Source organism: Cynocephalus volans, chromosome 9 (assembly GCF_027409185.1).
Source record: "Cynocephalus volans isolate mCynVol1 chromosome 9, mCynVol1.pri, whole genome shotgun sequence".
In the NCBI taxonomy this organism is placed as follows: domain Eukaryota; kingdom Metazoa; phylum Chordata; class Mammalia; order Dermoptera; family Cynocephalidae; genus Cynocephalus; species Cynocephalus volans.
The window spans coordinates 21,945,196-21,969,964 of record NC_084468.1 but is presented as its reverse complement, the minus strand read 5'-3'; the positions used below and the strand labels follow the sequence as shown (position 1 = coordinate 21,969,964).

The following is a 24,769-nucleotide window of genomic DNA, read 5'->3' as shown; positions in this document are numbered from 1 at the left end:
GATATAAAGTAGTAAGTTGCAAATCAGCTCTATTACAAAAACGTCTTCTGTTTTAAGATTTATTTTTTTCTGCAATAACCAAAACTAAGTATTTATTTACCTTAAAAAGTTCATAAAGATCTTCACATAAATCTTGCACAAAGTTCATGTCAGAAATACATGGTAGAATCAAGTTTCTTATTTCATCAGAAAAAGGAACTTTTGCTTGAGGAAGCCAAGCCCAGTGAAATGGATCTAATAGAAAAAAGTATATTTTTCTAGTCAGTGGGAGGAAATGATTTATTTAGACTCACATTTATCCTGGTTCTTTCCCACAGCTTCTAGGTTCTCTCAGGAAAAGTACAGGAGAAATAACTTATCAGAGGAGAACTATCCTTTGCATCTCAGATTATTTAGATTCTGTCTTTGGACAGCCAATTCAGACGGTAAGGCATAGTAAGATTTTATCTGAACTAGTTACGTTTACAAGTTTTAGACAGTAAAGAGTAAAAGGATGGATTATAACTCTGTCTCAAATAGACCTATCTCAAAAAATATATCTGACTCTACCTGGTTCCTAAATTTAGAAACTGATGGATACCTATAATTGGTCCACAGCCCCCAGACTGGATACCATGGCTGGGACCCTTCTGCCCTTCACAGCTACAAATCAGAAATTGACCCCTCACTTGTACAAAAATGTTCTAAAATTTTAAATCATTAGGAAGTGAACAGGTGAGTGGCTATAAAAAATAAAAGATTCAGGATTCTGGGATAACTCTAGTTCTCCCCCAGAAGACCATTAAATCTACACAGTCAGGACTAGAATGATTTGTATAATCATGGAATCTTCTAGAGAAGGTGTACATTCAGATTTCTGCAGGAGATGGCCCACCAGCCACTCGAGTGCATTGACACAAGGAGAGTCACCAGTGGAGACCAAAGAAAAGATGAGGATGTCTCTCTCCACAAAGCCCACTCCAGAGTGATAGAAGAAGAATCTGCTCTACGATAACAGTGGAGGACCTGAACACACCTCTCAGCACTGGACAGATCATCTATGCAACAAATCAACAGAGTAACTGTTACTCTTTCAGGAGAGAAGAAATCTAGGGTTATCAGAGGTGGGAGGGGGGAGAAAGAAGGGGATGGGGAGAGATTGGATAAAGGGCATAAAGAATAAGTATGATTTGTAATAATATATATGCTGGGCTGGCCCATGGCTCACTCGGGAGAGTGCGGTGCTGATAATACCAAGGCCACGGGTTCGGATCCCATATAGGGATGGCTGGTTAGCTCCCTGGGTGAGCGTGGTGCTGACAACACCAAGTCAAGGGTTAAGATCCCCTTACCGGTCATCTTTAAAAAAAAAAAAAAAAAAGTAATGATATATATGCTAATAATATTGATTTGATCAACATACATCAACTTTGAAGCCCTAAAATATGTATAATCAATTACGATTCGATTAAAAAAAGAGAGAGAAAGAAAAAAAAGATTCCTGCAGGAAAGTATAAGGCTATGACAATATGATCACGCATAGAGCCACTGTGGTGGGTGCATCCAATGAGAATCCCCAGCTCTGGTGGATCCTGCTGCTTAGAAAGCCCTAAAGAAGAAATCTGTCTTCGGAGTCACTCCTTCTCACTTCCCTTTTATCTATCTCTTTGCACACTGTAGGAAGTACACTGCCAGTTCTAAAGAAAGCCTCTCCTCTGGCCCACATCTCTTTGCAGCTATGTCCTTTCTACCTTTTCTGAACAATTTCATAAAAGAAAAGCCCTTATTCTTTGCCTCTCTCTACTTCTGATCCTTCTCCCTCAACTTCTACTATCACTATCCAAACTCCCTCCCCTGAGACCACCAGTCATCTCGGAAGGGTCTCCCCAGCAGGCCATTTGCAGTCCTCATGCTACTTAATCTCTATGTGGCAAGCAGCATTGTTTTCTATCATCTCTTTTATGAAATTCTCTCTTCTGTGGCTTTGGAGATACCACGCTCTCAAAGTTTACCTCCTGTGTTTTAAGCCACTCCTGCCACTCCTCCTATCTTCTGCTAGCTTTTCCTCCCCTTTCAACATCAGTGTTCTCTCAGATTCTATACTTAGTCCTTGTTCTCCATTTGTTAAGCATTCATGAAACATTTATTGAGTACTCACATGCCTGGCATTGTACTAGGTGACAGTATTTGTTCTCCATGATATCCCCAGGTGACAGCAAAGGCCACCAGGGCTTCCACTATCAAGATGACAGTTCAAACAATCCTCAATACCAATTTCTCCTTCAAGCTCCAGATCCTTAATCCCTGTCTGTGTGTTTGGTAATATTTCCCAGATGTATTGCGGGTACCTTAAACTTAACACTTTTAAAGTGCAATTTGCATACAGGTTCCAAACCATAAGGGGGAAAAGTAAAGTATAACCAAGACATCTCAAATCAGTTCAACAAAAGACAGGAAAGGCAAAAAGGAACAAATTGGAATTCATGGTAAACAGAAAAAAATAAGATGGCAGGAAATGTTCCAACATACCAGTAGTTTATTGAAACTTAAAAATAGAGTTAAATACACCTCTTAAAAGACTCAGATTGGCTTTTAAAAAATCTAGCTAAGTGTTGTTTATTTTATAAGCCATATACCAAAAACAAAAGAATGGAGGGAAAAATAAAAGTATAGAATAATACCAGGTAAATGCTAACGAAAAAGAAAGGAAGTATAGCAATGTTACAACAGATTAAGAAAAGCAAAAAAACATTGAGAGTAATAAAGTGGGATATATTCCACACTGAAAAAAGAACAGGCCACCAGGAAGATAAACCACTTGACCTTTAAGCATGTGAAATACAGAGCAAAAGATGCATAGAAATGCAAGAAGAAACTGACAAAATCACAATCACAGTGATCTTTAATTTCCTTTCAAAAATTAGCAGATCAATTGATCAAAAAATAAGTCAAGGATATGACATGTAACAACTAACAAGCGTTAATTAGTAGACAGATACAGAACACTACACTCAAACATTCTTTTCAAATACAGTCCTCCAAATTGGCCATACATAAAATCATAAAGAAATTACTAACAATATTTTCGAATGGCTAGAGGAGTTCAAATGTTCTCATCACAATGAAATGACAAATGTTTGTGGTGATGGATATGCTAATTAGCATGATTTGATCACAGTGTATACATGGATATAAATATTATTCTGTACCCCATAAATATGTACAACTATTACATGTCAGTTTTTTAAAAAGATTTCTAAAGTTAATAAAACAGTAAAGAGAAAAAAAAAAAAGCATCCCCCCCCCAAATTACTAACAACAGAATTTACACAGGCCATATTAATAGATCACAATGCAATAAATATTAGAAGATAACAATATTGCATAGTTTTAAAAAAAATAGCAACAATGAACAATAATTAAAAAATATCAGCTGAACTAGAAATTTAAAAATCAAACAAAATACTTCTAAATTATTCTTGTTGAAAAGAAAACCAGAAAGTATAAATATGTAAAGCAAAACAATAGAGCAGCACTTATACAGTTTGTGGTTTTAGCCAAAATAATACCCAGACGAAAATATGTAGCTTAATGCGCATTTATAGGATTAACATAATAGAAGAAAATGATAGAAAACATAAATCGATGAAAAATAAAAGCAAAGTCTGATCAATGAAATAAGCCAATTATCTGAAAAAAGCTAAAATAAATAAATAAATAAATAAATAGCCAATGCTTAACAACAGGTGAATCTTTGGTGAGGCTAATGATGAAAAGAGGCCCACTAATAAACAGTAGGAATTTAAAAGAGGCATAATCATAATACAGAGATTACTTTTAAAATTTATTACATAATAACATATACAAAAATCAAAAAACTAGTATAATGAACTCCCATATTCCCAATGACCTAATTCAATTAGTACCAAATTTTTGCCAAATTTGCTTCATCTTTTCTCCCAAGTCCCACCCCCACAAGTATTTTAAGGCAAATTTCAAACATTTCATCTCACCCCCTAAATACTTAATATGCACAGGTTTTTTTTTTTAATTGTAAGAGAATTCTAATAAAACATTATACCCCTAGATCTAAAAATCAAGATAACATGGACAATTAAGCAAAATAAAAATGTCTAAACTGGCTCAGAAAGATGTAGAAATATCTGATCATTAACCAAAGAAGAGACTGGGATGATAATTAAAGCACTATTCACAAAAAATCGGGTGGGGGACCAGCCTAAATTGTTTTATAAGTAAATACAACCCAAAACATTAAAATACAGTTCTAACAAAATATTAAAATCGATAATTCCATGTTATATATGTTTTAAAAATTAGAAAACTACCAAACTCATTTTCCAAGGCTAACACAATTCTAAAAATCAAAACCAATCATCCAAAAATAAGCAAGCAATACCCAATAAGACCCACATAGTACACAGCCTTGGATCGCTAGTGCCTAAAACTGAGCCCTAATGAATGTTTATACTTCACCCAGTTTTTCCTCTGCTATTTTAATATCTGTATATTTTGCTCCCTTCCCATTCTGGAAAAGAGGTAATTATAGAATCTACAGAAGGTTCTAAATACTCACATGCTCTCCATTCATCAGGATGTTTAAAAGGAAATGCTAGACCATTATCAATTGCAGCTATTTTAATAAGCGATTCTTTATCATCGATCCTTTCTGATTCCTAAAGAGGAGAAAAATGATCTGCTGATAAAAGAACCTATATAAATATTTCTAAAGGAAAATTACTTGCAATAATTATTGAGGTTTAAGGACATATTCTCTCTAAAAAGCCTATAAAAATTAAAAATAAGTTGCCAGAAAGAATACAAATCCACCTAGGAAGGGAAAAGATTATCTTAAAAACCAATAAGAATTTTATAATCACTATTTTTAAATATGTAATATTACACAATTCCTCAATATTGGTTTTATTTTTTTTCCTCTTTGGAGGAGAGGACTTGAAAATATTAAGACATTAAGAAGTGATGTTCAAGATAATTCATTGCTAGATGCATTGCTTAAATGTATGATATTTGCAAAATATTACTGATTTTTTTTTTGATAAACTAGCAAAATTACCTTAGTAAGATCTTGTCTTTCTTAGAATCTCATAGCAATAATTAGGTCAAATACAAGGTGTTTCTAAACAAAACTCACCCAAAGATCCTAACTAAATATAATAAGATCCAACAGAAGAAACCTCAAAATATTCTTGACTACAGAATGTAGGTCATTCCTAACTTGCATATTCTTCTGTAGCAGAAATGAAGACCTCAGAACAAGAAGGTTTTCAGGTTAAAGAGTATTTGCTATTTAAAGATAGATGGCTGCCGTTACTAACTAGCCAAGATAAAATACAAAGTGAAAAAGGCAATTTTAAATTAAAAGTACTACAGTGAAGGCTCATGCCATATATGCCAGGTTGGTTTCTTTCAGTTTATATCAAGATCTCCCCTCAATGAAAATGCACAAAATACTAAGAGCAAAAGAACGACATTTTTAGTAAAATGTAATTGCTCAAGATATACCAAAAAAAATAAATGTAGGAACTGTTATAAATGTGTATATTTACGTGTGTATTTTAAACCCATTTCTGCTATGACTGCCATTTTTATTTCTTTCATTCTTTTCTATTTACAATTTTACTGAGGTATAATTTACACACAATAAACTTCATAAAAGAGGGGTCTTCAAAAAGTTCATGGAAAATTCATATTATCTTTTAATTCCATTTTTTCCACAAGCTTTTTCAAGTAGCCTTATATTAAAGCGTACAATTTGATGAGGCTTGACAGATGTGAAACCTTCACTCAAAAAGTTTCCTCATGCACCTGCACAGTCCATGCCTCCCTCCACACCAACCCCGGGTGACAGAATTTGCATGTGTTCCCCCAAAGCTCATGTCAAAATCTGATCCCCAATTTGGCAATGTTGGGAGCAGTTTGGGTTATGGGGGTGGATCCCTCATGAATGGATTAATGCACTCCCTGGTGGTGGGGGGGGGGGCTAGTGAGTGAGTTCTTGCTCTATTAGTTCCTGGTTGTTTAAAGTACCCTAGCACCTCCCCTCTCTCTCTCTCTCTCTTGCTTCTCTCGCCATGTGATCTACTTGTACTCACAGGCTGACCTGCTGTTTTCCGCCATGAGTAGAAGCAGCCTAAGGCCCATACCAGATGCAGCTGTCCCAGAATCATAAGCCAAATAAACCTTCTTTCTTTATAAATTACCCAGTCTCAGGTATTCTGTTATAGCAATACAAAAAGAGATTAATAAACCAGGCAACCACTGGTCTTTCTGTCACTAGAGACTAATTCGCATTTTCTATTTTTACATAAATGGAATCACACAGTATGTTCCCTTTATGTATCCTACCTTTCACTCAGCGTGGTTTTAACACTCATCCACGAGGACTTTCTGATCAAAATGGCAGAACAGACGGTACCCAGTGTCATCCACTTCCACAATCAACCAATTTACAACTATTAAAAACCAACAAATGCAAAGCTGAGGCCACTAGAGCTCAAGGGAAGAGGAGGAGAGACCTATGGAGTACATGAAGGCAGGAGAACCCACGATGAGAGAAAGAAAGGATTGCACCAACCATTTCAAGCCCTGACCACTTCAAGGCTAGCCCTAGTGAGTACATGGAGCAAGAGCTGGCAAAAGCCACAGCTGTGCCTTTCATATGAGAACGTGCTTGGAGGCTGCAGGGGAGAAGAGAGCCTTGGTGGCCTGCAGGCCAGCAAGACCACTAACAGGGTTCCCATTGGCCCACATAGGAGCAAAGGGCCACAGACATCTGAAAAAAGGAGCCACTCAAGAGGCTGGTGAGTCATCACAAGTGACCAGTGCATGGCCTGTCCCCTGGGAAGTGTTTGGAGTATAGGCAGTGTGGGAGACTGGCCCACTGGAGGAACTTTGGGGCAGAGCATGGACAGATGACCTGCCCCCCAACCAGCGTAGAACCACTCAGTGGAGACTGGTCAGGAATACAGAACTGCAGGGGGTGCAGTTTGCTGAAAAGACTCAGGCCCAGACAAGAGTTTCCACACAACCCAGGTATATCAGATTCCACAAGACCTGAAGGCATTTAAGAAGTCTATAATTAAAACCTGAGCTGCACAAAAAGCCTTCCCCAGATAATCAGCAGCAAAGCAGCAATTTAGCTCAACCACAGGGTTCAAGTGCTGGTCCCCACAGGAAGTTCCCCCATTTTAGAAGTAAGCAAAGGAAAACAAATTAGTTCCAGTGCAGAATTTAAGTGGTGGGGGCAGCTAATAATCCAACACAGAACTGAAAGAAAACACAAAACACCCACAGATCAGAGACAAAGTTCTGATATTAACCAGTGAAGGTCTAATATCACCAAAGAACACCTATAAAACTTAGAAGGACCGGAAGCCCCCCAGGCTCCCAAGCTAGGATGGGAGGGAGGGCTGAAAGCCTCAGCTACCCAACCCCGCAACATGTCTGCATCCAACCCAGTGAGGACCACCTGGCTGCTGTGGGAATCGCCCCAGGCTCCCAGGCTGGGGCAGTGCTGGGCTAAGGGACTCAACAATGCACCCCCAAAGTCCACATCCAGCCCAGCCATGACTGAGCCGCTGCCAGAATCCCTCCTGGGCTCCCCTGCCAGAATGAGGGGGATGCCACGACCACCACACCCCCTTCTCCTACCACCCTCTCCCCCTTCCCTCTTCTGTCTCTCCCTCCCCCTCAACTGCTCCACATCTTAAAATGTAAAATAATAATAATAAATTTTTTTTAAAAAGATTCATCCATGTCTGTGTATATCATTTGTCCTTTTTTATTGCTAAGTGCTATGAATATGTATTTTTAAATTTACTTGATAAACACCTAAAAGTATAAACTTTTTAAAGTGATACAACAGCTTTAAGTGATAACTTGAAAACACAGAGATTATAAGCAGTGGAGAAATTTTTTTTAATCACTGAAAATTCTCTCAAATATATAGATTGTGTTAAATTTGTAAAACTATTCTAAAAATATCTCTTATGTAAGTACCTAAAATTTGAAGTTGGATACTCAAAGTTCATAGCAATGAACCTAAAATCTATGCTTCTGATAGTGTCAAGGGCCTATGCAATCTATTACGTAGGTTAAACCAGTTTCTTCTAAGCAATAAAATTACTTTTTTAAAAGTTCAATGGATATGATTCACAGGTAAAGCACACACATTCCATTTTATTAGGTAATATTGTATTATCTAATACTGAATCAAAAGAGTCAGAAGGACGTGAATTGGTAAATATAACATAACACACATAAACATGTAAACATAACAACAAACATAAACATGTTGACAAAAAAAAATATCAGAGGCCTTTATTACATAAAAGCAAGAGAAATCTGGTAGTTCTACAAATTTCTCAAGCTCTAAAAATGTACTGAGCTAATATCATTCTCTAATACAAAATAAAAAATAAAGCTGCCCAGAAATGTTAAAAAATAGAATCAAGAAATGTAATGTAAACAAGTGATGGAAAGAAAAAGGATGAGAAAAACAGAAAGGGGATTAAAAATCAAGAATCCAAACAAAGGAAGAAGAAAATGGTGAAGAATAACTTCAAGGAATCTTTTACAGAAAATGAATATATATATATATATATATATATATATTTTTTTTTTTTTTTTTTTTTTTTTTTTTTTTAATTTCCTTACCTTACAGTCAGTTTCCTCTACGGATTTCTGCTTTTCGTATTTGATTAACCAATTATCATTTCCCCTGTCTTTCAAGAAACAAACAAAAAAATCTGTTACTTCATTTTTACGGACATTATAGCTTAACTTGTCAGCGGAAAAAATCTATTCACCTCCTTATTTTTGAGACCTTCATTGGTTATCAGTAGCATATGTTTACATATTAAGGATTTCAATATAACACAAACTAAAAAACCCATAAACATTAGCTAACGCTTAGTGAATGTTTTCTTCATACCAGACATTGTTGTAATTTGTTAATTTATTTAATCCTCCTATCTACCCTGGGAGGTAGGTACAATGATTAAATCAAAGTTACTGAAACCTAGGATTACTTCTCTTCACCTTAGGAAGAAAAAGCATCCCTATTGCTAGGCAAATTTTTAAGTAGGCTTACCTAATGTTAGTAAAGAAATACTCTAGACTGTATATTAATTTTAATATTAACCTAAGACCATATTAATTAAGAAGGTAAATCTAGAAAATTATATAATATTTTTTCAGAAACTAATATAAATGAGAAGACATTTTTGAACCAGAGGTTGTCAAACTTTTGAGTGCATCAGAATTACCTGGAGAAAACAGGGTAATTCTGGCCCCCCAAAATAGACAGGTGGCCCCACTTGCAGAGTTCCTGCTTCAATAGATCTGGGGTGATGTCTGAGAAGACGCGTGTTTAGCAAGGTTCCCACGTAATGCTGACCCTCACAGTCCAGAGAACCACAACTGGAAATCAGTTGGATTATCTACATCATTGCTGCCTTATAGCACAGAAAAAATTTAAAGTTTAATGTATTTATAGACTAACAGTTATGCAGTGTCAAAATAAGCACCTAAAATAATTTACACAATTAAGTTTCAATTATTCATATTATGCAGATAACATTTCTAATATCCGGCTTGGTCCTGCTGCTAGGAAATTTCTCCCAAGGGGATTAGGAACTGAACTCTATTGCTTGAGCAGGAGTCTGGAGTAAGTCAGAATCCCCACTACAGGATTAATTCTGCCCAGGAGAATCAGTACCACATCTCTGTTTTCTAAGGCAATTAGAGGAAGTGGCCTTGAGACTTCAGCATCGAAATTGTAACAAGAATACAGTTTAAAAGCTAACAAGATTTTAGTGAACAAATGAGAGAACTTCAATACCTGTATTTCTGATGATGTAATCCAAAATAACTAATCTTTCAAACTGTGACTGAAATTGTTTCCTAATATTCTCAGGCAAAGGGTCAGCTTCGAATTTCCTAAGCCAATATTCAGCTTCCTTGTAACCTTCAACAAATAACTGAAAGGAACCAATCTATAATTTTAAGAACCATAGTTAGAGAAGGAAGTACAAGAACAAAGGGATTAATTTTTAAACTTTTCAGCAATACTGTCACGAAATGTTATCTAAACACAATAAGAAAAATAGAAGACAACACTAATTTAGATAAGTCACATTTATCAAGAATACTATTTTTATACCCTAATTTTACATAATCACATGAAGAATACATAGCAGATAAAAAATGCTCAACCCTAGACTTTCAAGAAGTACAGTAGCTATTTTAGGACAATTAAAAAAGAAAATAAACATGTGTCCTCAAGAATGCCACTTTCCAAAGATATTCATTAAAATGAATTTAATTAGGGAGGCTAAACTTTATACTGATCCTGCTTATTCAATAACAGCGCAATTTTAACTTACTGAAGAAACATTTCAGGATTCCTTTTACAACATAAAATACAGAAAACAATTATATTTGAAAAATAGTATTCTTTGATCAAACAGATTAAAGATCTTGCCATATAATTTAAAGAATTAATCAATTAACTACAACCTCCAGTGTTTTTTTAAGTCCTTTCCTTAAAGATATGTCCATTTTAAAAGGCATTTTTATTATTAAAATTACTAGTTAACATTAAGCAATTTATAAAAGAAGGAAATACAAATCTAAACAACATATGACACACAGGGTAACCTAACCTGCCTCATAAATGCAAATAAACAAATCACTGAAAGAAAATTTATATTTTATCCAACACTTTATGTTCTTGTTGTTGGCATGAAATTTTATCAATTTCCTAAAGGCTTTCTTTAAAACACTTATAATTAGGTACTAATAGACATAAATATGGAAATACTATCTTCCTTTAGTCACATTTATCTCATCATATCCAAGAACGAGCAGGCCTTGTAAAAACTTTCAAACTTCCTGTCAACTTGAAGAATAACCTTTTTTTAGAAGTTAGGTTAACCATGATTTTCTACTCAAATTATTTTATCTAGATAAATGTAGAACAACAATAAAACAATAAAATCATAGGCTAAATATATTTTTAAAAAATAAAACCTAGAGCTTTTTCTAGAATGCATTTCCCATTAACTTTCTCTATCTTTGCTTAACTATCAGCTAACCATCCCTCAGGTTTATTTAAAAGTGCTAAGAAAAAACAAAATCTAACACATAGTAAGTAAACATAGCTACTACCATTTACTGAAACATTACTATGTACCAAATACTTGACAGGCATTTCTTAATTTTATTCTCACAACAATCTAAGAGGTAGCTTTTATAATCCCCATTTTATAGAAACTAGGGCTTAGAGTGTAAGGAACTTGCCCAAAGTCTAAGAGGTAACTAGTGGAGAGGCTGGAATTAGAACCTAGATCTGTTTCTAGACCTGTGCTTTGGGCCATTACTTTATAAAGGCTTCAATGTAACTTCTTTTTGGAAACATTCCCCACCCCTCCAAACTGGGTTAGGCATCCTTCTATCCTCTCAGAGCTCCCTGAACTTATCATCATAACAGCTTTATAATATTTCCACTGAAATTGCTTGTTTACTATAAGCTCCTTGAAGACGAACAACTGTTTTTGTTACCATTATATCCAAACTGAGGGGTTATATGCCTAACTCGTGGGGCTCAGGATACATGTGCCCAATTGCCCCCCAAGTAAAGTTTATCAGTCATTTACCTTAGGAGGGAGTCCTATCCGATGAAACTTTCTACCTACTTTTGGCACTTTTTCTAAAGCATACTTTTTGCCTCTTGATTTTGCACGGTCAATTGCAGTGTAGTTAAATGTCTCACTGACAAGACAAACCACCTAGAAACATATAGTTCAGAAAAATGGTTACAATTGGTGTTATAGTATCTTTATTCATATACACTATGAAACTCACTTTAATGACAGAAATTAGCAAAGTTTAACCCTATAATAAATGCCCCAGGGAATCTAAAATAGTAAGGCCAGGCGATTTTGCAAAGCCCTATTAAATAGCATGTATTTCTTTCTGAAAGAGGTATAAAAGCAGCAAAAAATTTGCCAGTGGAAGACATAAAGAAGGGTATTGAAAGGTAGACTTAGGAATGAACATTTTGAGAAGACTCAAGTAAATATTTATAAAGGCCAAAAAGAAAATACTAGTCTTTGAAACACATCAGTCATTTCTTCTTTCAACAGGATCTCTAGATCCCTGATCTTTTTCTGCTTTCAAAATGCTAGTTCTTTCTCCTCTCATCAGACATTGCAGGAACAAGAGACATTCCCTTGAATACTCTGGATACTAAACTAGTCAATTTACTGGTCACTCATGACTCTTGGATTAACAAAAAAGGGTATTCACAGATAAGCAGGCTGTAAATTAGAAGTACATGATTGAGAACAAATTCTCCTTTACCTTTGTTTTAGGTACAATGCCCAGATGAAGCTTTTCATCCACAAGGAAGGCACCAGCTTCAGAAAGGTATCCCTGATTCAGAAGCAGGCAGCCTCTACCAAAGCAGCAAGGGCAGCAGACCTTATGAACAAATTTGGTCCACTTTGGATTCAGGTGACCATAAGGCTCTTCTGATTTGGGTTTAAACACACCAATAATTTTCTATGGAGAAAAAAAAGTAGAAATCTTATTAGGCTTTTAATATATATAAACAACAATCCATAAAATGAATTCTGATAAATCATTTTCTACTGCTTCCCACTGCAGATTTGGGCATAGCCCTCAAGTATTAAGAGATTTAGTTCCAATCACATTTTTACATTCATTCTCATTCAACAATCTAAAATCAGTAGTCCTCTGGACCAGTAGTTTTTAAACTGTGCTCTGAAAAACCCTAGGAATGAGAGGGCAAGTCTCCAAGACCCCATGCCATTTAACCAGATTGACTCTGATTTTACCTGTTTTACATTACTGAACTTCCAAGTTAAGAAAGGGTTCCACTGATTTTTAAATGATTGAAAACTACCATTCTAGGTCAAGCAGTGTTATGATTCAATATCTATTTATATATCCAAATTCTATGTTTGTTTATTGTCTATAATGTACATCCTAAAAAGGCAGAGACTTTGTCTGTTAGGGCTACATCTCCAGTACTTAGAACAGTACCTGATACACAGGCATTCAAGTATTTGTTAAATAAACTAATAAACCCAATGACAAAAAAGCCCAGTTCTATAAGAACTGTTCAATAAGAACTGGGTGCAATCAGATTTACAGGAACATATCCTCAGAAACTCACAATGAATTCACATTTGAATTACTACTTTCCAAAATTTCTGCTATATATGGAAGGTCTTTGAAATTCTCACCCTCTTAGGATCCTTCACAAAGTAACTTCCACTTGAACCTTGAGAGATTCTTTCTGGAAAAACTCCAAATTCTATTGCATGCTCTGCTCTCAATATAATATCAGCAAATTCTGGGTCATCCGAGAATGCATTCATCGCTGAAGAACAAGCAGTTACTACATTAAGAAGAAAGACCACCTGTGAGAATGCTGACAGTACAGACCTGTAATATTGGATCAAGTGATTGGCATTAGGACATTAAGGTACAGAAAAATGTAATCAAGTATTATATGGACTGCTTTGATTCTCCTCTGCCCGCCCCAGAACCCCACTTCTCTTTAAGTTCCAAATAATGACACATGGAAAAAAAGTTCACTAATTGTTGAAATAATCACATGAATACCTCTCATTTCTTTGAATGCCTCTCCTCCAGTGATTCTGTCCTCCATCCTACTTCAACCTCTAATTCTATAGTCATATCTCGGATACTGTCATTACCGATAACTCCAACCTCTCCATACTTTCAATTTCAAGCACCTCCCATCTTACCAGTTCAATCCCTCTGACACCCTGAGCCCCAAAATTCTTCCACTACAAAGCACTGATCTACCACATCATCACTGGTCTTCACCCTCTTCGTGTCCTTACTTCCTTCCTTAGCCAGTTTAAATTATGGTCAATCATCATACAATCACTCTTCCTCCCTCCCTTCATCATGGTCACCTGGAAAAAATCCCAGTCCTGGTTAAACCCATCTGTCTGCCAACTCTATCCTACTCCAGGACAGCTGAACTTGACCATAAAAATGCACACAAAGCAATTCCTCTCCTCAAATTTCCAACACCCCCTCTCTATCCTCTCTTGGCAGATGATCCAGCTTCCTATTTCACTAAGAAAAGAGAAGCTATCAGGAAAAACTATCACCAGCCCCTACTTAACTTTGGAATGCCTGAGGTTCGGTCTGCGGTCCTCTCCTCTCCTTTTCAAGCCTAGGCTTCAGTGTGAACTCCAAACTACTGTACTCAACATCTCTGCTTGGATATTTAATAGACAGCTCAAACTTTACTACCCAAACTCAATTCCTCACCTTTACCACCCCTCCTGAAGGCGTCACCCCACTTTCCCTATTTCAGTTGCTGACAACTCCAAGTCTTCCTGTTGCTCAGGCCAAAACCTTGGAATCAACTATGATGTCACACTCTCACTCCCCACATCCAGTCTACCAGCGAGTTGTGTTGGCTCTGCCTTATATATATATATATCCAACTACCTCTTATCATCTCCATTCCCTCCTTGTGATTCGGTCACTATCAACACTCACCTACATGATTACAAGAGCCTCTAATGGCTCTCTCCCTCTCTCACCCATGCCTTCTCTATACTCGACAGAGAAGCTATAGTAATCCTCTTAAAACATAAGTCAGAATCATGTCACTCCTTTGTGCCAAACAGCCCAATGATCTCCCATCTCACTCAAAGAAAAGCCCAAGTCCTAACTATGGCCCCCAAGACCATGCTGTATCCCCAGAACTTACACAGTTCCTGGAACATAATAAGCACTCAATAAACACTTGCCAAATGAATTAATAATTAATCATTTAGAATGGCAGAGAATCCAAAGCTATTCATATTGTAATATGGAAGGTATTTCAATGCTATACATGCATTGTTATGAAAGTTCAAAACATCATCAACTTTCCTTAATTAAAAATTTGCCTTAATTCAGACAGAAATAAAACTGTTATTTACTAATTTTTACAAGTTTGTACTGAGAAAAGTACTATAAAAAAGGGCTATTGCGCATATTCAACCCACTCAAAAGAATAAATAATCCAAATATTTTAGTCATGTTTAAACAATTGATATGCTGATTCCAAATCATTCTTACCTATCCCTTGAAAATCCTTAAGATTAGGGAAATATTGGTAAAAAGTTTACATTGTGTAATGATAAAATAAAAAGTAAAAAAGATTTTTTAAAAATTTTAAAAAGGCAATCTCTCACCATACACAAAAATCAACTCAAAATGGATTAAAGACCTAAATTTGCGGTGGGGGAGACAGGCGGGGTGGCTGGCCTGTACAGGGATCAAACCCTGGACTTTGGCATTATCAGCACCATGCTCTAACCCACAAAACTAACCAGTCAGCCTAAAGACCTAAACTTAAGACCTGAAACTATGAAACTACTGGAAGAAAACACAGGGGAAACGCTACATGAAATAGAAGTGGGAGCGCTTTTTTGAGCAAGACCATGAAGGAACAGACAACAAAAGCAAAAATACACAAATGGGACTACTTCAAACTAAAAAGCTTCTGCACAGCAAATGGACACAATCAACAAAGTGAAGAGATTTTGATGACTTATGGAATGGGAGAAAGTGTTTGCAAACTACACATCAGACAAGGATTTAATATTCAGAATATATAAAGAACTAAAACAACTCAACAGCAAAAAAAACAAATAACCCAATCAAAAAATGGGCAAAAGACGTGAGCAGACATATCTCAAAAGAAGACATACAAATGGCCAACAGGCACATGAAAAAATGCTCAACATCACTACTCACCAAGGAAATGCGAATTAAAACCAAAATGAGATATCATCGCACCTAGTTAGAATGGCTATTATAAAAAAACAGAAATAACAAATGCTGGCAAGAATTCAGAGAAAAGGGAACTCTCCTACATTGTTTGTGAGAATGTAAATTGGTACAGCCATTGTGGAAAACAGTATGGAGGTTCCTCAGAGAACTAAAAATTGAACTACCTTATGACCCAGCAATCCCACTATTGGGAATATCCCCAAAGTAAATGAATCAATAAATCAAAGAGACACCTGCACTCCCATGTTCATCGCAGCACTATTCACAATAGCCAAGAGATGGAATCAACCTAAATGTTCATCAGTGGATGAATGAATAAAACTATGGCATACAGGCACAACGGAATACTATTCAGTTATAAAAAAACAAATGAAATCCTGTCATTTGCAGCAAGATGGATGGAAGTGGAGACCATTATGTTAACTGCAGTAAGCCACGCACAGAAAGACAAATACTGAATGATCTCACTCATATGTGGAATCTTCTTTTTAAAAAAAAGTTGTTCTCGTAGAAACAGAGAATAGAATAACAGTTACCAGAGACCAGGAGGTGAGGGAAGTGGGTGGGGGGAGAAGTGGTGGACTAACAAGTACAAAACTGTGTTATCTACCCAAAGTGAATCACCGTGCAGTATATGCATGTACTGAAACAACACACTGTACCCCACAAATATGTACAAGTAAAAGTTAAAATTTAAAAAATGAAAGGATGAACTTTTTCTTGTTCACTTGAAAGAGAGATCAGTATTTGTCGGGCACTTAAATCTATTGAAATAAATGAATGTGCTAGTAACCATTATCATTAGTTACGTGATATTACTTCTAGGTTAGGGATTCATAGGCTCTTAACAACAGAAGCAAACTTGAAAAGTTATTTATTTAACCTTGTTGCCAGTACTAGTGTACTTTCCATAAAATATCACCAGGAAGTGGTCCTTGAGCCAATGCTTAAATCACTCTTTTTAAATGCTCCTTTTGTTTGTTTGAAAACAAACATAACCTTCCTTTTCCAGAAATGAAATAAATCTGCTGCAGTTCTACCCTCTGTCCTAGACTTGCTATCTGGAGCAAAACAAATGTCTACTTATTTCTTCCCTGTGAGAGCCCTCCAAATAGTTGAAGACCATTTCATGTTCCCCTAAGTCTCCTCTATTCTTCACCTCATTCCATATGGAAGTGTTTTTAGGCTTTTCAGCATCCTGGTTGCCCTCCTATTTCATGCCTCAGTATTTTAATGTGCCTTCTTAAAATATGGTCTTCAGAACCAAGTAACCCAGCGCAGAGAATAGAGACACCTCTCAGTCTTGACACTATCCCAAAATAAGAAGGCCTGTAATACTATATTAGTTATTTAGGAGTCCTGTCATACTACTAACTCATATTGAAATGGCTAAACTCTTAGACCACTCTTGGTTTCACTCAAACTACACTTGAGCGGTTCTTTTGGAGACTATGTGCAGACCTTGACATTATCACACATTTAGCATCCCTAGTCTGAAAATCTGAAATCCAAAATGCTCCAAAATCCAAAACTTTTTAAGCTGACATGATGTTCAAAGGAAATGCTTATTGGAATATTTTGGATTTCTGGATTAGGGATGTTCAACCAGTTAAGTTTCTGCAAATATTCCAAAATTTGAAAAAATCCAAAATCCAAAACATTTCTATCCCAAACATTTTGGATAAGGGATACTCAACTTGTACTATTGAATGTTACCAAACTGGTTTATGGGTTATGTTTTATGAATTCATCACAGAGCCTACCTTTGTTGTTCTCATGGAGCCCGCAATCATCCTTTGAAAACTAAATAATTCAGCTTCATCCAAAATTAGATCGATTAGTTACATTCCTGTAATAAAATAAGCCAGTATGTTCTTGCCCCCTTTCTCTTTAACCTGCCCTTAATGAGTATCTCTTTTGGATAAATGAGATAATATCGCCCCCACAGGAAAATGTGCAGTCATTTATGCAAAGATGGCCTGCATTTACCATCACAATCTAGAAAGGCACTCAATAAAACAACTGGTTCTACTAATTACGGCCAGAAAAAAGGCTATATATCAACTATTCTAAAGTCAAAGTAATTGGTTTGGAGTAGATAATTTTTCCTTAACTGACTCATAACTGACAATTACATCTCACAATTTTCTTCATTCTAGTTACCTAAATGTACATTGGTAATGAGTTGAACTTAGATGACACCCCAGATATTATGCTGTTTCAAGCTGGATGATCTGGTTTGAAGGTCTGTTGTTGTCATTGGGTTCAACTTCCAATAGCTGAGGGTGTGGTTAGCTACATTTTAATATTTTTTTCAACTAAAATTATTGTCACCCCTTTTAAGAAATGAACTATGATGTTTTGTCTCTGTGTCAGAAAATATTCCAAATTGCTTTCTGAGGAGAATCTCAATTTTACTTTTGTGTACTCCCTATGGGTCATCTTTAAGAGGAGATGGCGGCCTTCTAGTGAAGTTCCAGTCCTACTCAAGTTCCTCACTTTTCATAAGATGCCCAGCCTACCCTCTGAACCTTTGTTCATGCCGTTCCCTTCAATATGCCACGCTTCCTTCCCATGGCTACTTCTTATTCATCCTTCACACTTAAAATGCTTTAACAAAATGCTTTAACAAGATGCTCTAAATTCCAGGAAGACAGAAATCTTTCTTTTGTTCTCTGATGTATCCCAAGTGCCTAGAACAGGGCCTGGCACATGGAAGGCCCTAAATAAATTTATTTGAAAAATTAACAAACCAGCCCCTTGACCACACTTAAGGGTTATTACTGGTCCTTTAGAAAGAATAAATTTAAAATGGATTAAGAGAACCCGTTGTATAACTGTTCATATTTAGCTGAATATAAGTATGCACAGTAACTTTTCAAGTTTTTATTTTAAATAAATAAATCAAAACGAACTCTTCCTGCCTTGACGATTAGAACTACATCTTACCCACTGCTATGGGTGAAATGTGTCCCCCAAAAGTTCATAGGTTGGAAACTTAATCCTCATTGTAACAGTGTTAAGAGGGCCAGAAATCCTATTATGGTAGTTGAAATGTCGGGGCTTTAAGAGGTGATTAGATTGTGAGGACTGTGCCCTAGGAGGATTGTGAGACTGATCCATTCATGGAGCAATGGGTTGATGTTTACTGGGTGATCATGGGAATGGTTCTGATAACTTTATAAGGACAGCAGTGAGGTTAGCTCTCTTGCTCAGACCATTCTTGCCATGTGACACCCTGAGTTGCTGTGGAAATTCACCACCAAGTAAAAGGCTCTCACCAGATGTGTTCCCTGAACTTAGGGCTTCTCAGCCTCTGAAACTGTAAGAAATAAATTTTACTTCTTTGTAAATTACCCAGTTTCAGGTATTCTGTTATAAGCAAAAGAAACAGACTAATAATTCTATCAAATAGAACATTTTCTAGAAAAAATTAGGTGCTCACAAGTTTAGCGAACTGTACCCTGCCTCAAGGCTTCCAGTGCTATTCATCCTTCAGGTCTCAAATTGGATGCCACTTCCTCTGCTAAGTCTTCTCTGGCACCTACACCTTGGGCCCAGCTCCAAGCCTCAATAGAACCCTCAGCTTTCCCCACCTGAGCATGTCTGTTAGATCTGTTCCTTTTAACTGACCATTTCTTCCATTAGACTATAGAGCTATGCGGGGATAGGGCAGGTGACCAGGCATCCATTTGATATATGGGTCACTATTGTTTCCCCAAGGCTTTGATTTCCCCTGGCATCCAGTAGGCACTCAAATATTTGATGAATGATGTATCTTTGTAATAAATGGAAAACAAAGAATAGCTGTATTTTAAGCACTGGTTGAAGAATAATCTCCAACACACTGTTGCTCACTGATGGAGTCTGGATGTGTTGTCCCCTCCAAAACTCATGTGGAAATTTGATCTCGAATGTGGCAGTGTTGAAAACTGATTGAGTCATGGGGGTGGATCCCTCATGAATGGATTTATGCTCTCCCTGGGGGAGGGGGGATTAATGGGTGAGTTCTCACTCTATTAGTTCCCGCAAGAGCTCGTTGCTTAAAAAAAAGACCCTGGCGCCTCCTCTCTCTCTCTTGCTTCCTCTCGCCATGTGATCTGCTTGTACCCGCCAGCTGCCTGCTACTTTCTTCCCATGAGTAGAAGCAGCCTGAGGACCGTGCCAGACACAGCTGTCCCAGAATCGTAAGCCAAATAAACCTCTCTTCTTTATAAATTACCCAGTCTCAGGTATTCTGTTATAGCAACACAAAACAGACTAAAACACTATCTTTCAAAAGCTCAGTTATGGAGAACTGTCAAGACAGAAGGAACATCTCTTTTAACACCTTCCTCTAAATTAAACCAGATTATCAGTGTCTTGAACCTAGATCAAGCAATACTGATAGCAACAGCTGTTAGAATTAGTTCTACTGAGATGGGCTTCAGGGAGGTTATAAAAACTACCCCTATGAAATTAATCACTTTTATTACAAAGATATTGTTCAGCATATAGTCTCTTCTCCAAGAGAATATGTGACAGGTTATCCTTTGTTCACTCTGTTTTGGTTCAAATAACCAGTCTGTTTTAACTTTATGAATACAGTAATTGTGTTTCTCTCAAGTTAGCTGCTCAGTAATCTTAAAAATCAAACTTGGGGACTGCCTGCATCAAGGATCTGATGTGCATGTTGTGTACTCTTATTCCATTCTCATTTATATTGAGTTCATTACCCTTATATTTCCTGTTCTCATCTTTCTTCCTTACTTTTAAATGACTTTCTTATTGTGCTCATACATTTATAACCCATTATGGATCATTAAATGATTTATAAATACACATTTTCTTTTACTTTGGTAGCTGTTTGTGAATTCTAACACTGTTCTCTGTTAGGAGCTCCAACAGAATATAAGTACTACTAGTTTGTACTAACCAGGACCTTGGAGAAGTCACTTCACCTCTCTCTGCTTTCTTTCAATGGGAATAAAAAATAGTACTCATTTCATAGGGTTGGTGTGAATTAATATATGTGAAATGCATAGAACTACGCCCACATATTAACTGCTACGTAGGTATTAGCTACTATCGTCTTTATTACTATCCAAGTCACTGACTGAAATGATAACTAGAAGAAGGAATGCTGCTGATACTTCTACTTTGACGTTGATACAACTGAATCTATTGTTTATTATGTTTCTTTGTCAAATGCCTTGTTAAAATAAAGATAACAGACATATGACATTCTTCCACTGGATAAAGTACATAAAATTTCTGTTTATATAAACGAAATAATTAAGTATCATAATTGATGTTGATATTAATCTAAAGACAAGAATTTCTTGGAACTAGAGAGGTGGTTTTATGGAAATTGGATGGTAAAGGAAAGTGAAAGTTAATGGACTCATTAAAAAAAACTTAAAAATCTAGTTAAATTACTCAATCATAAACTTTTTAGGAGTCTGTTTAAATTTTGTTTAAATAGTATAAACTGTAATATAAATAAGATACTACTATTAAAAAAGATAACAATTCTCTTTAATACATTTGTATTCTTACTACATCCTCACTTGGACTTTTTCTAGCCTTAATATTATTTGTTTACAAAAGATCTCACTTTCACTGAACATACACACTTTCAATGCTTTAGGCTCTTTTAAAATCTAGCAACACAAGGTAACTTTGGGGCAGAAAAAGACAAGCTAGCCATAGTTTGTTCAGTTAAACGTTGTGCTGTCAGTGCATCCATTAGCTAACATCATAATGGTAGCAGACATGCATGTCAGACACGTTTGCCAAAGCTTAACAGAGAGCTTCCCTCGGGCCTCTCCGATATATTTACTCTAGAATATGTTTGAATATAAATTCAACTAGAACTTGAATGACCCATTCTATACAAATTCCTTAAACTGTAGAAGGCACGTTAAACAACTTCAGGAAAAACTAAGCAGTATTAATGAAAACTACATATTCTCTGGCTTTTCTTTAAGCTGCCATCCTAACAATTAGCATGTAGGTGTTTATCACCACCCTTTTACAAACAAGCTTGTCTCATCTCTAACTGGGACTCTTGCAAGTCTGCTCCTACACTTCCACCAAATTAGCCCAAGTCTACTCGACACGCCAAAAAACTCATTTCATCCACAAATATCCAGGCTTGCAATAGTGTGCCTAAATTATACAACTTTCAACATCGTTTCAACTACCCTCTTTCAGCTGAGGCTATTAATCCAATCAATACGGAAAGGGGTCTTCTTGAAAGCCTTAGAAGCAACTCAAGAAAGAAAAACTTTGCAAGACAAATAGCAGAACAGGAATTCAACTGCCTCTGCCCCCTCTGGCTAACGTCACAATAACAACATTGAATAGAAAAAGGTTTTGAAACGTGTCCCAGTGGCAACTGGATATTCTCGCTGTACATCTCGTCATCCACGTTGCAAATCACAACTCCGGGACCTTTTTGATAGTTCAGCGTTCTTAATTCAAAACTAAAGTCCAAACTTCAGCAGACAACTTAGGTCATTTTACAGTGCTAAGTTTCCCTCAGTGTCAGATTCCAGAAGTTTAGACTCACTTTGGGGGGAGGTCTATAGAATCAGAGTTTATAGACAACCATCGGCCTTAGGCCAACTAGCCTACAGCTCCTGGAAGAAGTAAACGGGGGGGGCGGGAAAGGCAAGGAGCTTGAGGTCTGGCCGGCGGCTGGCCCCTCGCCCGTGCTCGGGACGGGCTCCCCAGCGAGAGGGTGGGCAGCCTTTCCAACTCGGCAAGTGCACTGCATGTGTGGACAGACTCCAGCCGGGGCTGGGCGCGAGCGGGAACCCCGGCAGGGGCGTGACTGGGGAACCGAGGGCGGGGGGTCACAGGCGCTGTGGGAGGAGCGCAGGGAGGAGGGGAGACCAGGCCGCACCTGAACTCCTGGCGTGCGTCGGGTCCAGGTCGATGGGCGCGCTCCGGGCGTCCAGGGAGGGGCGGCAGGGCGCGTCCCCGGGCGGGCGCAGCAGTTCCTCGTCGCCGGCCTCGCCCCCATCTCCGGCAGCCTCCGGCAGCCTCACGGCGCTCCCCGGGGCGCTTTTCCGCGGCTGGGCCCAGGAGATCCGTGGCAGCAGCGGCTCCCGCTCTTCCTCCTCCTCGTCCTCCCGGCTCCCGCCTCCCGCGGACGCCCGCCGGCCAGGACCGCAAATCTCCGCCATGGCCTCCCTCTGCGCCTTGCGCGCCGAGAACAGATGAGAGAGGTCAGCTGCCCGAGTCTGGTCTCGGCATGGCGGGGAACAGCAGCGGCAGGGTGGGACCGACGCCACCTTACCAGTTCCCTCAGCCAGCGGGGCGCCCGCCCAGCAGTTGCCCGGCCCCGCCCCGCCCCGCCCCGCCGCAGGCGGCGCCCCACCTCGCGCCTCAGCCCCCGTGCCAACCCCGCGCCTGCGTAGAAGGCCGAGGGGGCGGGGCGGGGCGCACGAGGGGGCGGGGCGGGGCGGGGCACCAACTGCCTCGGGAGCCCGGGAAGACGCCGGGCGGGGCTGATGCAGCTCCTGGTGGAGCGCGGGAACCGAGCAATTTTCGCGGAGGTTCCCTACTCCATCCTAAATCAGCCTCTGCCTCTGCTGCGAAAAAACTGTCTTGAAGTCTACCACAATCTATGCATATGGATTTGTTTGTATGACTAGCATTTGTTTTCGCCAGTCAAAAGTCCATAAGAGCAGGAACCTTGTCCTTGTTCAGACCTTCTTAATAGTGCTGGTTTGTATTCTCTTTTTTTCTGACTAATCTAGCTAGCGACTTGTCAATTCTTAAAGTCGTTTTTTAAAAAGCATCTTTTACGGATCCCCTTACTGGCTAGCCACCAAACAAACAAAAAAACCTCAAACCAAAAAAACATCGTTTGGTCCATTGATTTCGTTTTCTAGTTTATCAATTTTTGATCTTTGTTACTTGTGGTTTGATTTCCTCTTCTTTTTATAATTGATTACAGTGGAGAATTACATTATTGATTTTGTACCTATTTTTTCTAATATAAGCATTTTGAAGCTATGATTTGCCCTCTAAGTACTGCTTTAGCTGCATTCTAATATTTTTGATATGTTGTGCTTTTATTTTTTTTCAGTTGAAAGTAGTTTTTAATTTTCCTCATAAGTTCTTCTTTGGCCCACTTCTTTGAAATGTGTTATTTAACTTCCAAATATTTAGGGGCTTTCTAGATTTTGTTATTTATAATTTTAGTTTGTTGTAGCCAAAGAAGATGCTCTAAAATTTCAGTCTGTTGAAATTTATTGAGACTTGTTTTATAACTGTGCATATTATCCACCTTGGTGAACATGGTATGTGCACTTCAAAAAGATTCTGTACTCTTCAGTTGAGTGGTTCTGTATCAGTAGGTTCTATATATAGTACAGTTAAGTATTGCTAGTATTGTTCAGATCACCATAGCTTTATGGATTTGTTTTTTGTCTAGTTCTATTACTTACTGAGATAAGGGTATCCCAGACTCTCTACTTACGATTATGGATTTGTCTATTTCTCCTTTTAGTTTGGTGAGTTTTTGCTTCCTGTATTTTGAAGTTGTGTAATTAGGTACATACACAGGATTTTTATGTCTTCAGTTAGGCTTTTATGTTTTTCTGATGATTTGGTCTTCTTAAAATTTGAATTACCCTCATATACCTGCTGGGTTTTTCTGAGCTTCTTGAATTTGTAGATTTACGTTTTCCATGATATTGGGGGAAATCTCAATTATTACTTCTTCCAACATTTTCTGTCCCATGTTCTCTTTCCTTTCCTTCTGAAATTTCTATTACATGTATGTAAGACTCTTTGATACTGTTCCAAAGGTCAGCAGTGCTCTACCTACCTATTCATTTATTTTAACAGTTTTATAAGGTTGGATAATTTCTTTTAATGTTTTAAATTTGCTGACCCTTTG

The 24,769-nt window shown here is 37.7% G+C and overlaps 1 protein-coding gene across 4 annotated transcripts in view; it reads right to left on the bottom strand.

The window, feature by feature from the left end:
* Nucleotides 1–23,145, bottom strand: part of PI4K2B (phosphatidylinositol 4-kinase type 2 beta) — a 32,143-nt gene extending 8,998 nt beyond the window's left edge. For 2 of the 4 annotated variants that reach the window (XM_063108296.1, XM_063108295.1), the window contains exons 1-8: nucleotides 22,763–23,145; nucleotides 13,290–13,444; nucleotides 12,382–12,582; nucleotides 11,676–11,807; nucleotides 9,860–10,013; nucleotides 8,674–8,741; nucleotides 4,574–4,673; nucleotides 101–234 (exon numbers count right to left, since the gene is read on the bottom strand). In XM_063108296.1, coding sequence (XP_062964366.1) covers nucleotides 101–234; nucleotides 4,574–4,673; nucleotides 8,674–8,741; nucleotides 9,860–10,013; nucleotides 11,676–11,807; nucleotides 12,382–12,582; nucleotides 13,290–13,444; nucleotides 22,763–23,045 — 1,227 coding nt within the window. In that variant the 5' untranslated portion in view covers nucleotides 23,046–23,145. The remainder of the gene's footprint in view (nucleotides 1–100; nucleotides 235–4,573; nucleotides 4,674–8,673; nucleotides 8,742–9,859; nucleotides 10,014–11,675; nucleotides 11,808–12,381; nucleotides 12,583–13,289; nucleotides 13,445–22,762) is intronic. The other 2 variants (XM_063108298.1, XM_063108297.1) reach the window with 1 other exon arrangement.
* Nucleotides 23,146–24,769: the final 1,624 nt, after the last annotated feature.